Below are 16,300 nucleotides of genomic sequence, written 5' to 3' on the forward strand. Positions count from 1 at the left end.
ACTACATATAGTGATAAAAATTACAAAATACAAATAAGCCATCAACTAACTGCACTAGAGTATTAATGACAACTTCGTGGTTTGGCTGTTTAAACAGCTGACATTTGGGCACTTTGAGCATGTAAAACTCAATATTCCTGGTTTTCACTGGCAAAATCCACTTAAAAGTTAAAGAAGCCAAGTAACATTGTTTAAAATACTATACAAATTTTGATCTGACACATATGATACAAAAATATTTTCCTTTAATAAAGATTTTTACATGTCATATATTAATATTTAATGAGAAACAATTAAAATGTAACATAAACAGCCCAGTGATAAAATTTCATCTTTCAGATCATATAATTTTTCTTTAAAACCTGTACATATTCTCTTGATGCTTTCCAAACCAGATCTTGATTTACATTTGACTCATCAGTAGATCCTAGAGGAGAAGCTATTGATCCAGATTCTAATTCAGCAGCAGCTAAAATGAAAAAGAAAGAATTATATTCTTTACCTAAAAGATTTCAAAGTTAACTAAGTGAAAGTCAGTAAGATAGTTGAGAATTTTGTCAGTTTTAGTAAAGAAATATATCTATGCACAACTATTATACAAGATTACTATTAAATATAATTTGCCCATGGTTGCACATTGAATTAATTTATCCTTGTGGTTAAATATCAAAGCTTCTCTTGATTCATTTATTCAACAACCATGAGCAAAGTAAGCACTGGAATTACAAGATGAAGATGATATGATCCATCTCTAACAAACATATGCTATAATCTGAAAAAACAGACAAACATACAATTTCCATACAGAGTTACAGATACCATGAGAGGTATAAGACAGGACACTACTGCAACACACAGAATGGACACCTATCCCAGTTCTGAGTCAATAACGTAGGCTTTTTGATGGAGGCAATGTGTAGGCTGATACCTGAAGGACAAGGAAAACATGCCAGACAGAAGGAAGAAGCAAATGCCAAGAGCTGGAGCTGAGGAAGCTCCCTGTGGAATTCCACGTGGTCTAGGGTGGCTGGATGCCAGAGCAAAGGGGCCCGGAGAACAGCAAGGGGTGAGAAATAAGGTTGAATGACATGACAAGGACCACATTGATGTGGGTGTTTTTATTCCATGCTAAGGAACTTGGAGCTTCTCCTGAGGGCAAAGAGAAACCAACGACAAAGTAAATGACTGGAGACTTAAAATGTCACCTGTCAGGCGACTGCTTATGAACTGTAATTCCAGACTAGGTATTACTAGGTAAGTCTGGGGTCTTTGGGCCTTAAATCACCATCATATCCCTGAGAAGCTGATGATGCCTTTGTTTTCTAAGAATAATTTCTGCATGCTGGCTACAGTTCTATGGGAATGGCAGAAGTGAAGAAAGTGTAGAGCCGAAAAAAAAAAGAGATGAAAAGACTTCTTGAGATTTTTTTAAAGCTATGGAACATGATGAATTAATGAGACAAAGGAATTATACTCTTCACTATGAATATTTATGTTTTCACATCTTTCATTAGATGTGTGTAAGAAAGAACATTTAATGTAGTATCTATTAGACAAAAAATGGAAAGGGATCCCACTCACCATTTACAATTTATTTCAGAAATCAATTAATCAATCTAAATTTAATTCATGAAGTTTGGCAACATACCTTCTTCGAGTTCTCTAGTTATATTTTTTTCTAACTCCTGCTGCATCTGAAATAAGTCAAATGTTATTTATAATGTTTAAGTTAGACAAGAGACATTATCATGGGAATGATATATCACTTACAAAACGTGGCCTGTAATACTCTTAAAGACTACACTTAACTTGATTGCTTAAATATAAAAATAATCACACAAATAAAATTCCTACTTGTTTTAAGTTTAGATTTTAAAAATGTGTAATGTTGTTTAATCTGATAAAAAGTACAATTAATATTGGCCTATTGCAAATACATAATGTCAGAAAGGTGATATTTTCTCTTTTTAGTACAAAGTTAAACAACTGAAGTCATAGTTTGCAATGAATGCATTACTTTGAAATTCTTAGCAAACCTCTGACCTTTATAAAGCTTAATCAGTTTTTTCACTTTAATGGATTTTTCCTTAAAATAAACTTTCTGGTGAGGTACAGTGGCTCAAATCTACAATCCTAGCACTTTGGGAAGCCAAGGCAGGCAGATTGCCTGAGCTCAAGTTCAAGACCAGCCTGGGCAACATAGTCAAATTCCGTCTCTACTAAAATAAAAAAAAAATTAGCTAGGTATAGTGCCATGCACCTGTAGTCCCAGCTACTCGGGAGGCTGAGGCAGAAGAATTGCTTGAACCCAGGAGGTGGAGGTTGCAGTGAGCTGAGATTGCACCACTGCACTCCAGCCTGGGCAACAGAGTGAGACTCCATCTCCAAAAAAAAAAAAAAAAAAAACCAACAACAACAAAAAAAACACTTTCCATTGTCTACTTTTAGAAAATTAAAAATTTAAAGTATGTTCTATGCTATTTTTTGGTACAAAATCATCAATATATACATGAAGAAAGTGATACTATCATAATGTCATGTGAAAACTCTACTGGCAAAAAAGTAAGTGAAAATAAGTATTATCCTACCTATATATTATAAGTAACATTTCTTTATTCATGTAAACACAAAGATTTCAGAAAATTTGCTCAAAAAGTGCTAAATATAAGTTAGAGCTAGTTTTCCAGCTTAGTTTCTTTGATTCACAACTTGGTAGAACTATAAACAAAAAAATATGTATAGCTCTTTAATTGTAATTTTGATTTCAAAAATTAGTACCAATTTTTTAAACATCTAATTTTATTTATATACTTAACTATGAAATGTGTGGGAATATTTCAAACTATATTGCAAGTGGCCCATTTAGAGTCTTCTTATTTAAATCTTTTTTATAAAAGGTATTCTCTCTCTAAATATCCAGAACACGGTCTGAAACAGCACACTATATAGTGAGCATAACAGGCACTTTGTGGTGATAATGATAATATGATATCCAATGCTTTTAAAAATGTTAGGTATGAAGATAAAATTTTTTGACTAACAGGTTTCCCAATTTTTTGTAAGACTGTTTTCCATATATTTCTGTGACAGTAACATTACAGACAGGCCTTATAAAATGAATAATGTGACAACAGCATTAGCAGACAGGTCCTGTAAAAGTAATAACTCAATACCAAATAAAAGGAGAAGCCTTTATTGAACAAATCTTATATTGCTATTCATTAATAAACATGACATAAATATACATTTTTACACGACTTATATTAAGGAACTACTAATGTAATGTAGTTTCTCACTTCTCCTAAATATTTATTTTCTACGTGTAATAAATTTTATTATTTCTTTATACCCTATTTACAAATACTTTCATAATATATATATTTTGCTTAGATAAAAATGAAATACTCTTAACAAATTGCTTACTCTAATACTGAAGAAATCTTAACTGTCTAGACAGAGAATACTTCTTGCGTAACAAATTTAAGTAGAGGTTATTTTTCCCCCCTCACTCTGTTGCCCAGGCTGGAGTGCAATGGCGCAATCTCAGCTCACTGAAACCTCTGCCTCCGAGGTTCAAGCAATTCTCCTGCCTCAGCTTCCTGAGTAGCTGGGACTGCAGGCGCGCACCACCATGCCCAGCTAATTTTTGTATTTTTTAGTAGAGATGAGGTTTCACCATATTGGACAGGCTGGTCTCGAACTCCTGACCTCGTGATCCACCCACCTGGGCCTTCCAAAGTGCTGGGATCACAGGCATGGGCCACCACGCCCGGCGTGGTGAATATTTTACCACATAAATGACAGCTGAGGGCAACTACTTTTGAGAAAAGGACACCAGGTCAGACATAAAGGCTCAAAGGGAAAAGTGGCAGACCCAGAACCCAGGAAGGAGTGGCTCTGGGAGGGACACTCGAAAGCTTAGGAAAAGGGTCTTGTGTGTTGACAAGTCTGGTTTTGTCCTGGCTGATGGGAAACTGGGAAGGTTTTACCTATATTCAAAGTGAAAACTGGCAAATATTAAATGACTTTGAAAAAGTCCCTTTCATTCCTACTTTACCATTAAATCACACATTTAAATCATACATTTTCCTCATATTTCCCTTAATACAAATTTAGAATTATTGTCTGCAGTTAAATAACTTAACACAGTGCCTGATACAGACTATGGAAGAAAAAAGGAGACAAAAATGTATTGGTGACATTAATAACTGTCCTATTGAGGTAGACAAGGTGCCATCAATGATTTTTGAAATGGATAGAGCAATAGTTTAGGAGAAACTGAATGCTGCTAGAGGAAATTAAAAAGCTTAATAAATTACTAATCTCTTATGCTAATAATTTAATGCATAATACAAAATCAAAAGCTATTATAGAGTAAAATAAATAAACTATGTTTTATAAAAATGCTCCTCCTTTCTCTATGGACTTTCTGTTTATTTCCAGGTGGGGATTATGCTTCAGATGGTGGAGGTAGCTTGAAGTCCAACATTAATAAAGGGAGCAAATCTGCAACTTCATGTATACTTTTTTAAGAACAGGATAAAATTATAGAAGAATAATGTACCAACGAATTTTGGCTAATTGGATTCTTTCATAACTGGTAGTTTTCAAACTGTCCCGCAGAAATCTAAGGATCTACAGAGGATATTGCAGGATTAAGGGATAAGGAAGTCACAACTTCAGAGCTCCTAACCCTCCTTTAGCCGGAGAGCTCTACTTCTATCTGTTTTATGGAATATAGTTTCATGCCATTTTTTAAAAGAAAAGTTCTATTCTTTAAAAAAAATTTTTTAAGGTATGAAAGTCACACTTGACTTGATAGAATAGTTCTTTTTAATCTCTTTTAAGTCTAACATGGTTTGGCAAACCAGTGCCCCACAAAGAAACCATGTATACCAATGGAATATTTTTCAGCTTATCCAGAAATAGTACAAATAAACACCCCCTTGTCCCCCCAAAAAATCAAGAAAAAATATTTCCTCAAAAATCTTCCCTTACATTGCGTATTTATACACTCTTTCATCATCTTATAAAATGCTGTTACCTGAGTTTTCTGGTAGGAACTAACGAGAAAATTTTATATTTGCATCATGCTTAAGTTACAGAAGGTTTTTTGTTATTGTTTTGGTTTTTTTGAGACAGGGTCTCACTGTCATCCAGGATAGAGTACAGAAGCACGATCATAGCTCACTGCAGCCTTGACCTCCTGGGCTCAAGTGATTCTCTTGCCTCAGCCTCCCGAGAAGCTGGGACTACAAGCGTGCATCACCATGCCCAGCTAATTTTTTAATTTTTTTGCAGAAATGAAGTCTCACTATGTCTCACTATGTTTCCCAGGCTGGTCTTGAACTCCTGAGCTCAAGTGATCTTCCTGCTTTGGCTTCCCAAAGTGTTGGGATTATAGGCATGAGCATCTGGCCTACAGAAGTATTTGACATTCATTTTCTTTTTGTACCCAGTAGGATAATTTCATGACCCTGAAGCACTTAGACCGTGATCATCTCATTGTCAAAAAAAAAAGGACAAAACTAAGCTAACAAAATGATGAAAAAAAAATTAGCTGGCTAGGATCTTGTAATTTATATATTAAAACAATCATTTAATTTGTTTCTTGTTAGCCACTTGGCTGCAGTGCTGTCTAAAAAACCTCAGGCTTGCTCTTCTATGATTTGTTAGGACATGAGGCCTGGTAAAGAAACCACATTGAGGTCTCATTTAACATGAGTCTACACTATTTTTCTCTGCATTAAGATCATGAAAATACCATTCAATCTTAAGCTAATGTGCATTGATTAAAATGAATATTTTAATGATACACAACAAGAACTAGTTATTTATTTATTTTTGTTCAAACAAATGTTTTATGCATCTTGTAATTTTTTTAAGACACAGGGTCTTGCTATGTTGCCCAGGCTGGAGTGTGGCGGCTATTCACAGGTGCAATAAAAACACACTACGACCTCAAACTCTCGGGCTCAAGCAATCCTCCTGCCCCAGCCTCCCAAGTACCTGGGACTATAGGTGTTCACCACTGCAACCAGCTTTTGTAATTTGTCCCCCTGGTCAAAAATGGTCAAAAGTTAGACAGGTATCTTAAACTGGATCAAGCATAGTTGAATTATTTTTTTTCCCTACCAAGTCTACAATTGTTATAACTTGTCATTGTTGAATTCATTTTGAGATCCCCAGAAATGGAGTCATACTATGAGTGAAATCATAAGGTTGGATTGGAAGGTTCCTCTTCAATGGGTTTTCTATTGTCCTAGAAAAGCCAGACAAAACTAAGCTAACAAAATGATGAACATAATATTGGCTAGCTAGGATCTTGCAACTGTAAAGATGGGGACCCTGTGAGGCTTTACATGAAATTCTGGGTAGGAAGAAAATAATTCTGTTTGATCATAGTTACTAAACACTCTTGATATCATTGCCGTCTTAGTCATCAATCATTCAAGTAATGGCACAAGTGCATTTTTTAAATTCACATATTTGCTTAACTATTAAAAAACTGCTGTGCAATTGCCCAGTAATAGACACATTTTACAAAAATTGGGAAAAACATGCTGTAACAATAGCAACTAAGGATGTAATCCTATGTAACAAAATGACAAAACTTAAAAATACAAATTAATCAGTGTTAGAGGTTTAATTCATAAACAGTATTTATCTTGGAGTTCTTTAAATAATAATTTCCATATGTGGTTAAGTGTCTGGATGCCAATTGTTCACTTATGATTAAGGGTGGAACACTTGAGATGGTGCCAGAAAACCATCAAAGTGCTATCAACCACAGCCAAACTCAAATCCATTAGAAAGAAAGCCGTATCTCAACGTATACCTTTTACTATCAGGTAACAGGCAATAATATTCCATTTCTAGTAAATTCAGCTTTTAAAGAAATTTAAAATGTGACAATTTAGTTACATTTATTGAATAAACAAATGGTATCTCTTGAAAGCGAGAGCTCTAGGGACTTAAAAAAAACAAAACTAAAATTTCTGTTTCCTCACTTTATTAGCACAGAATTATGACCCTTACTTATCAAGCATAAGCCAATTAAACAACTCAGTATTTCACCAAATTAAAAACAAGAATTATACCAGAAATTTGAGGCTAGGCATGGTGGCTCACACCTGTAATCCCAGCACTTCGGGAGGTTGGGGCAGGCAGATCATTTGAGACCATAAGTTTGAAACCAGCCCGGCAATATGTGAAACCCAGTCTCTACTAAAAATATAAAAATTAGCTGGGTGTGGTGGCACACACCTGTAATCCCAGCTACCTGGGAGGCCGAGACACAAGAGTCGCTTGAACCCGGAGACAGAGGTTTCAGTGAGCCAAGATGGCACCACTGCACTCCAGCCTGGACAACAGAGTAAAACCCTGTCTCAAAAACACAAACAAAAAAAGAATTCTTATATGAGAAATTTGAAACCCGAAGGAAAAAAGACAACATAACTAACCTTGCTCAAGTAGTTCTCCACACTATTATTTGAAGTCCGTGGATTTGAGGAAGAGATCACTAAGTTTTCTCTTGGAATAAGTTTTCTGTTGTGATCTAAACTATTATTAAGATTTCCAACACAAGGTGGCTCCATGACTGGCCTGGTAGTGAGAGTGGTGAACAAAGATCTGCTCTGCTGTTTTTCCACAAGAAGTTTGGTGCTGACCTCTGCTAGCCTCTCATTAGTTCTGTGAAGATCGCAGAAGATACATGCTTAATATTTTACTTTCCCCTAAATGATTCCTAAGAGACTTGCATTTTTAAGAAAGTTACCATAAGAGTAAATGAAATTTCCCACTAACCAGTATTTTAATACTGAAAAACGTGTCAGAGCATGCCTACTGTATGCAATTATAATTTTTAGACTGTTCTAAAGAAGTGCGTATGTTTCTAGCGTAGTTTCCAACAAACAAGTAATTCAAGCAAAGTAGGGAAGGGAAGAAAATGGCTACCAATGATGTATGGCTTCACAGGTAACACCTGCTGCCTTCTGTAATGCTCCACGGGTAAGATTCCTGAGGATGTCATTAGAAATACTTGTCTTTAAAGAGTAAATATGTGAGATGATAAATATGTTAATTTGCTTGACTATAATAACCATTTCACTATGTACAAACATATCAAAAACATCGTTTTGATACATACAATTAACAGAACTAAGAACAAAGGAAAAAGCCCAGCTAAAGATACTTGTATTTAGTAAACCAGTTTAGAGATTAAAAAAAAAAAATCCTCAAGACATGTGCAAGCATTTGCTTTCACCACCCTTTTACATTTATTTCACCCATTATCTGGAAAAATATTAGGCATCTGGCACCAAGGAATAATTCAGAGCAAAAAATTCTAGGGGAAAAGAAGATAGCTGAGTTGGTGATCAAAAAGAACTAAAGAGGCCGGGCGCGGTGGCTCACGCCTGTAATCCCAGCACTTTGGGAGGCCGAGACGGGCAGATCACGAGGTCAGGAGATCGAGACCCTCCTGACTAACACGGTGAAACCCCGTCTCTACTAAAAATACAAAAATTAGCCGGGCGCGGTGGCGGGCGTCTGTAGTCCCAGCCACACGGGAGGCTGAGGCAGGAGAATGGCGTGAACCCGGGAGGCGGAGCTTGCAGTGAGTGGAGATTGCGCCACCGCACTCCAGCCTGGGCGACAGAGCGAGACTCTGTCTCAAAAAAAAAAAAAAAAAAAAAAAGTACTACAGAGCCTCAAAGGCAGTTAGCTCCTAACATTGTTCCCAAGGCATCAGAGGTGGGGCCTGACCTGTTTTCCACACACTCCCTCAGGCTGACCAAGGTGTTATTTTTAACCACTTTATGAATTATACTTCCCTTCATCCCTACGTTAATCATTCCCTATCTCACTAGCAAACCTTTAAGTAGTAGAAGAACTACACAGGATAGTTTGTCTCACAGCGCCCTCTAGTGATAACACCAGATATCACAACCAAGGGAAGTTCATTTATGGAGTGCCAGAATGTGCAGAGTAGTAGTGATATTTGACCCTTCTGGTTTAAGTTGTAATTTTCAAAAAAAAGCCCAACTCATTAATAATTACATTTATGGCAATGCTGATAAACAATTTGATGACAATGTCAATGTCTAAATAACAAAGTTTCAAAAGCACATAGCTGAAAGACAGATCTAGTTAACTACATAAGAATATTAATGGAAAAGACATTTAAAAAAAAAAAAAAACCACACACAGAGGAAAGACATAAACTGTCCTGGACTCACATTTTAAAGGTAAGTTAATTTACTAACATTTTCCAAAATTATATTACCTAGTTAGCTTTCACTTCCCATTAATCTCATGAACCTATCTCACTAAGAATTATGCTTTCAAGGCAAATGAATGGCTTAATTTATTTCCTATTCTATGTTTTGACTTACTTGTTTAGTTTATTTGACAAGGACTTTCTAACTTTTAATTCTTCTAGATAGAGTTGCTTATATTTTTCCAGTTCAGTTTTATTAAAGTCTTCTTGAGAAGTTTTTATTTTGGAGAGTTCAGATTCCAGATCTTTAATTCTGAGTTCCATCTGACTTTTCATTGAAGCAAAATTATTCTCTCTTAACTGCTCTAAGTTTTCTTGAGATGCTGCTTGTGCCTAAAACGAATTAAAAGCATGTGTTTTTAAAATATATTAAAAATATATAACCTGAGTAAGACCATGGCCACCTACTCGGTGTCTAAGGGCTGTTTTGTTTTTAACTCAAACTCCAAAAGAGAAAGATTTCTGTGTTAACAGGCATTGGTCAAAGAGATAAGAGGACACTCCAGGGCTCCAATTGAAACGGGAATCCAAATACACCTTCCAAAGAAATGAAAGTGAGTTTCTACTAGAGAAGCATTTTCATCCTTGATGAAGTAATCAAAACAATAAAGGCTGACTGGCAACCCAGATGTCTAACGATGGGGGGCAATGTTATATGGAAAATAATTGATAACATAAGGAAAACCTAAGAAAGAAAATGACTACAAATGTATAGGTATTTTCGAATGAAAATCGTCTAAAAATTATTTTTGTGTTAAAATATATTCTTGGGAGACTTGAATATGTTTAAAAATTTTGATGTGATATTCCATATTATGAATATACTTGGCAAAGTAAATTAAAGCAATCATCTGTATGGAAGATATAGGAACTTAGAGCTGCTTAGGAATAAATGCTGTGCACATCAACACATGTTGAGAAAAAAGCCCAAAGTCTTGGATCTCTTACAGTAACTCTACCTGCTGGAGCATAAGGTTATGGAATCACCTGGACTACAAGTAAAAGAACGTGGAGTGTGATCCTGAGCCTGACTAGCTCTATGGCTTGGGGCCTGCTGTTTAACCTTTCCCTAGGTCTCTTCATCTGTAAAATGAGAAACTATACTGGCTTATCACTAAGATTTCTCCCTATTCTCATTCCATGTCTCTAAGAGCTAACATGTAGAGCTTTGTAAGACTATCATAAACACCATGTGAAGAAACCTGTGTTATCATGGATAACACCACCTTGGCCTTGTAGATTGTGTTCCAAGACTCCTATCTCTCAGGAGCCTGAGGCAAGGGAAAAAGCTGAGAATGAGTAGCGAAGACTTTCTACTCTCACAAAGGCTACATATTTTCCAGTGGCCCAGATTTGCTCTCTGTTAATCTTCAAATGCTTTCTACCAGTTTGCACCCTCCATCCTCTCTCATAAGCACAGGGGTCCTGCACAGTTCTCAACTGCTCTTTATCCCAACTAAAACAAATCTGTTAAATTATTGAGTTTTAATGACTCATAGACACACAAACTCATGTTATTAAGGAAGTAGATTTTTATCACTCACTCAGACACACACACACTCACGCACTCATATACCCATGTAGGTAAGAGAGGAAAGACATTTCTTTGGCTTTGTTTATTTTAGAGGCAGGGTCTTAGTCTATTGCCTATGGTTCAGTTCAGTGGCACAATCATAGCTCACTGCAGCCTTGAAAACTCCTGGGCTTAAATGATCCTCTCACCTCAGCCTCCCAAGTACCTGGGACTACAGCCACACCTGATTATTTTTTTTTAATTTTCTGTAGAGACAGGGTCTCACTTTGTTGCCCAGGTTGGTCTTGAACTCCTGGGCTCAAGCAGTTCTCCCGCCTCAGCCCTCAAAGTGCCAGGATTACAGGTGCGAGCTACCATGCCCACCCTAATTTGTTTGTTTTGTATTTGAGATGGAGTCTAGCTCTCACCATCTCGCCTCACTGCAACCTCCACCTCCCAGATTCAAGCAATTCTCCTGCCTCAGTCTCTCAAGTAACTGGGAATACAGGTATGTACCACCACGCCTGGCTACTTTTTAAAAAAATTTTAGTAGATATGGGTTTCCACTATGTTGGCCAGGCTGGTCTCGAACTCCTGACCTCGTGATCCACCCACCTCGGCTTCCCAAAGTGCTGGGATTACAGGCATGAGCCACCGTGCCCAGCTTTGTTTCTTTTTTTTTTTTTTTCAAGGCAAAAACAACACAAGTTGTCTTAAAGTCCCAGTGGCTTCCTGGGATGAAGTAGGGGGAATTAACTACAAAAGGGCAAGAGACAACTTTCTGGAAATGTTCTCTGTTGAGAGGGTGGTTATTCAAGTATATACTTGGGTCAAACTGTTAAAATGGTTGTGTTTATTTGTACATTATACTTCAATAAAATTTAATTTATATATAACCTGGGTAATTATTGTGTATTTTTTTCCCTTTACTTTTGAGTTAGTGATTCAGAGAGTAATTTTAAATATGTGGAAAAAACAAGCTTAAGTTTAAAATATTTATCAGGTTTAAAATTTATTTTAAACTTAAAAATATTTTAAGTTTAAAATATTTATCAGGTTTGGTGGCTCATGCCTGTAATCTCAGACTTTGGGAGACCTAAGCAGGAGGATCACCTGAAGACAAGAGTTCGAGACCAGTCTGGGTAACAAAGCGAGACTCTGTTTTTATAAGAATTAAAAATTTAGCCAGGCATCGTGATGTGCACCTGTAGTCCCAGCTATCTAGGAGGCTGAGGTATAAACATTTGAATCATTGTTTCATTAGTACTCATGAACTCTGATAATTTAAAGAATAATAAAATTAATTAAAAATTTAAAAAAGTGAACAATGTAATTTAAGAACAATTCAAGAATACGGTATAATTTCTAAATCACAATATTTTCTTTTCCTGATGATTTTGTTTTATGCCAACTGGTCTTAATAGTCAAATAATTCTCTAATGAAAATCATTATTCTAAATCATCAATTGAGTTACAATAATGATGGAAACTCAAATATCTAAAGGGAGAAACAGATGCTACCATCCTTCTAGAAATCTACAGAATAAATTGCTATAAGGGATGTAGAGGAAACACATATAATGTACTTATCCAAAATACAATTTGCAGTGAAATGAATGAAGGCACACTACACATAAACTAACCTGTAAAAATAGATTGACTTCTTTTAATTTTTCTACTATTTCCTGTCTTGCTCTTTCTTCAATCTCCTGTTTATACTGTTTGACTTGACCAAGTTCTACCATATTCCTTTCTATATGACTTCTCAGGTTGATCACTTCTTGTTCCAACTTCTTTTTATTCTTCTGCAGTTTTTCACATTTCTTTTGTATTGTTTTCATAGATAACAACTCCTGTTGAAGAACTTGATTCTTTGTATCCAGATGTAGACATTTTGAACCTGCAGTCTCCAGTTCTGCTGTAAGATCATCAATCTGAATGAAGACAAAATAATATAGTGTGATAATGAAGGAAGTAGCCTGAGAACAGCCTAACATAAAACCAAGAACAAATTTTGAAATAATTCAACTGCAATAAAGTGTCACCTGAAACATAGAAGATTCTTCAAATGTGGACCCTTAAATTACTCAGAAAATCAACAAAGTTAAAGCCACCAGGAGTCACAAAAATATATTCCTTATTTCCAGCATCTTGGCCACACAACATTTGTACTTGATCTTCAACTTATATTTTTCTATGATTGTTTCGTGTCTTTCCTCCTTACATGGCTCTAAGGGGTAGCAGAAAGTCTCTTACTGCTTCCCCCATAAACATGCCCTATAATTTCTAAAGAAGTTTCAGGGACCTCCTATTGAGTTATTTAGGCCTCATTAAAAAAATGGTTCCCAGAATAAGAGTGTAATTAATGAATCCTGTAATATAGATTCTAATGCCATAAGCCTTTTCCTGAGCTGCAAATGTTTTATGCTAATTTGGCTTGCATTCCAAGGGGTAATAATTATTGGTGTTAAGGCCACAGAATAAGGAACCTAGAAATAAATTCATATATTTACAGCCAACTGATTTTAAACAAAGGTGCTAAGAACATACATTGGGGAAAGGACATCCTCTTCAACAAATGGTGCTGGGAAAACTGTATATCCACATGCAGAAGAATGAAACTAGGCCCTTATCGAATACCATATACTAAAATCAACTCAGAATGGATTTAAGATGTAAAAAAGTAAGACCTTGAAACCATAAAACTACTAGAAGAAGAGAGAGGGATAATTGCTTCAGGACACTGGTCTAGGCAAAGATTTTATGGCTATTTTTCAAAAGTATAGCCAAAAAACCAAAAATAGACAAATGAGACAATATTAAACTGAAAAGCTTCTGCACAGCAAAGGAAATAATTAAGAGTGAAGAGACAAACTACAGAATGGAAGAAGCTATTTACAAACTATTCCAGCTTGGGTGCTCGGGGTGCCTGCCCTGACCAAAGTTCCAGCCAACAGCCACCATCAGCAACCAGACACATTAGTGCACAAACCAGAAGATTCCAGTCCCCCTCTATCTAGAAGTTTTAATTCTTCTAGATAGAGTTGCTTATATTTTTCCAGTTCAGTTTTACTAAAGTCTTCTTGAGAAATTTTTATTTTGGAGAGTTCCGATTCCAGATCTTTAATTCTGAGTTCCATCTGGAGAAAAAACTTTCTCCTCGATAGCTCTTAGGTCTTTCTCCTGGTTATCCTGCTTAACACTGTTTGCCATAAATAAATTAATCTCAACATTTATTAGATTCTACTTTAAATGAGACTAATTTCTCCTGTGTAAGTTATTATGTTTCTTATTGTCTATTTTTGTAACATATATTTTTTCTGCTTATTGCTTCCTAACAAAGTACCCAAAATTTATGGCTTAAAACAACGTTTATTCTGTTCAGGAACCTGTGGTTTGAGAAAATCTTGGCCAGGGCAGCTTGTCTCTGTTCCCCTCAGGTTCCCTGGACACAGCTCAAAGCCTGGGGCGCTGGAACTCCAAGGCTGCCTTTGGGTCCCGAGCTTCCTCCCAAGATCGGGCTTGGTTCCAAGGGCAAGGAATCTGAGATAGGAAGCCTCTTCTAACCTAATGCCTAAGTCACATGTTGTCACCTTTACCACATTCTACTCATATAATGAGTCACTGAGGTTGGCCCATGTTCTAGTTTATCATGGGATGAATATTTTTTCCTTTTTAGTTGACACATAACATTATACGTATTTGTGGCTACAGAGATATTTTAATAAATGTATACAATGTATAAGCAGACTAGCATATCTATCACTTCAAACATTTATCATTTCTTTGTCTTGTGAACATTCAAAATCCTCTCTTTTTAGCTTTTTGAAAAAACACAATATATTTAACTGTATTTGCCCTGTGGTGCTATAGAACACCAGAACGCATTCCTCCAAGCTAGCTCTAATTTGGTAGCCATCACCCAACACCTCCTCCCTTCCCCACCCCTTTGCCCACCTCTCCTCCCTCCTGCTTTTCCCAGCCTCTAATATTCACAGTTCTACTCTCTACCTCCATGAGCTCAGTTTTCTTTTTAGCACTTGCATATGAGTGAGAAACTCAGATATTTATCTTCCTTGCCTGACCTATTTCACTTAACATAATGTTAGTGACATGATTTCATTCTTTTTTTTATGGCTGAATAGTATTCCATTGTGTATATACACCACATTTTTTTTTTTTTGAGACAGATTTTCACTCTTGTCGCCCAGGCTGGAGTGCAATGGCGCAATCTTGGCTCACTGTAACCTCCGCCTCCTGCGTTTAAGCAATTCTCCTGCTTCAGCCTCCCGTGTAGCTGGGACTACAGGCATATGCCACAACGCCCAGCTAATTTTTTTGCAGTTTTGGTAGAGACGTGGTTTTGCCATTTTGTCAAGGCTTGTCTCGAACTCCTGACTTCAGGTGAGTGGCCCACCTTGACTTCCAAAGTGCTGGAATTACAGGTAGGAGCCACCGTGCCCAGACTCCAAATCTTTTTATTTAAAAAAAAAAAAAATTCCATTTTTAGATTGAAAGGGTACACACGCAGGCTTGTTACTATACTGAAAGATGCCGAGGTTTGGACTTCTATTGATCCTGTCACCTAGATTCTGAACACATTTCTTGGTACAGATTCCACATTCTTGGAAACCTCAGTGTCTGTTGTTTTCATCTTTATGTATCTGTATACACCGTATTTTTCTTTTCCATTGTCTATGGACATTGGTTGATTCCACATCTCAGCTACTGTGATTAGTACTGCAATCAACACGGGAATGCAGATATCCCTCTGATGTGCTGATTTCCTTTTTCCTGGATAAATACCTGATAGTAGAATGACTACATCATATGGCAGTTCTATTTTTAGTTTTTTGAAAAAACTCCACATTGTTTTTTATAATGGCTGTACTACTTTACATTCCCACCAACAATGTCTAAGAGTTCCCTGTTCTCTGCAGCCCTGCTAGCATTTGTTATTTTTTGTCTTTTGATAGTAGCGATTCTAACTGGAATAAGATCATATCACTTGGTGGTTTTGATGTGCACTTCCCTGATGATTAGTGATGTTGAGTTTTTTTCCATATACCTTTTGGCCATTCGTATGTCTTCTTATGAGAAATGTCTGTTTCAGATTTTTTGCCTACTTTTGAATTAGATTATTTATTCTTTTTGCTGTCGAGTTGAGTTCCTTGTATATTCTGGATATTAGTCCCTTGTCAGATGAATAGTTTATTTTTTTGACTTTTTGTAATAATAGCCTTCCTGGCAAGTATAAGATGCTATCTTGTTGAGGTTTTGTTTTGCATTTCTCTAATGATCAATGACGTTGAGCTTTTTATCATGTTTGTATGGCTGCATGTATGTCTTCTTTTGAGAAGTGTCTATTCATGTCCTTTGTCCACTTTTTGATGGGGTTGTTTTTTCCTTGTAAATCTGTGTAAGTTCCTTACAGATGCCGGATATAAGACCTCTGTCAGATGCATAGTTTGCAAAAATTTTCTCCCATTCTGTAGGTTGTCTGTTTA

General features: G+C 36.3%; 1 protein-coding gene across 8 annotated transcripts in view; it reads right to left on the reverse strand.

The window, feature by feature from the left end:
• Window positions 1-227: 227 nt before the first annotated feature.
• The window catches only part of ANKRD26 (ankyrin repeat domain containing 26), a 98,718-nt gene continuing 82,645 nt past the window's right edge, over window positions 228-16,300 (reverse strand). For 6 of the 8 annotated variants that reach the window (XM_008002609.3, XM_008002608.3, XM_073018809.1 and 3 more), the window contains 5 exons: window positions 12,437-12,727; window positions 9,396-9,613; window positions 7,464-7,692; window positions 1,649-1,694; window positions 228-469 (listed from right to left, as the gene is read on the reverse strand). In XM_008002609.3, the coding sequence (XP_008000800.3) occupies window positions 336-469; window positions 1,649-1,694; window positions 7,464-7,692; window positions 9,396-9,613; window positions 12,437-12,727 (918 nt within the window). In that variant the 3' untranslated portion in view covers window positions 228-335. Of the gene's footprint in view, window positions 470-1,648; window positions 1,695-7,463; window positions 7,693-9,395; window positions 9,614-12,436; window positions 12,728-16,300 lie in introns of those variants that run through there. The other 2 variants (XM_073018811.1, XM_073018812.1) reach the window with 2 other exon arrangements.

Source organism: Chlorocebus sabaeus, chromosome 9, assembly GCF_047675955.1.
Source record: "Chlorocebus sabaeus isolate Y175 chromosome 9, mChlSab1.0.hap1, whole genome shotgun sequence".
Taxonomy (NCBI): Eukaryota; Metazoa; Chordata; class Mammalia; order Primates; family Cercopithecidae; genus Chlorocebus; species Chlorocebus sabaeus.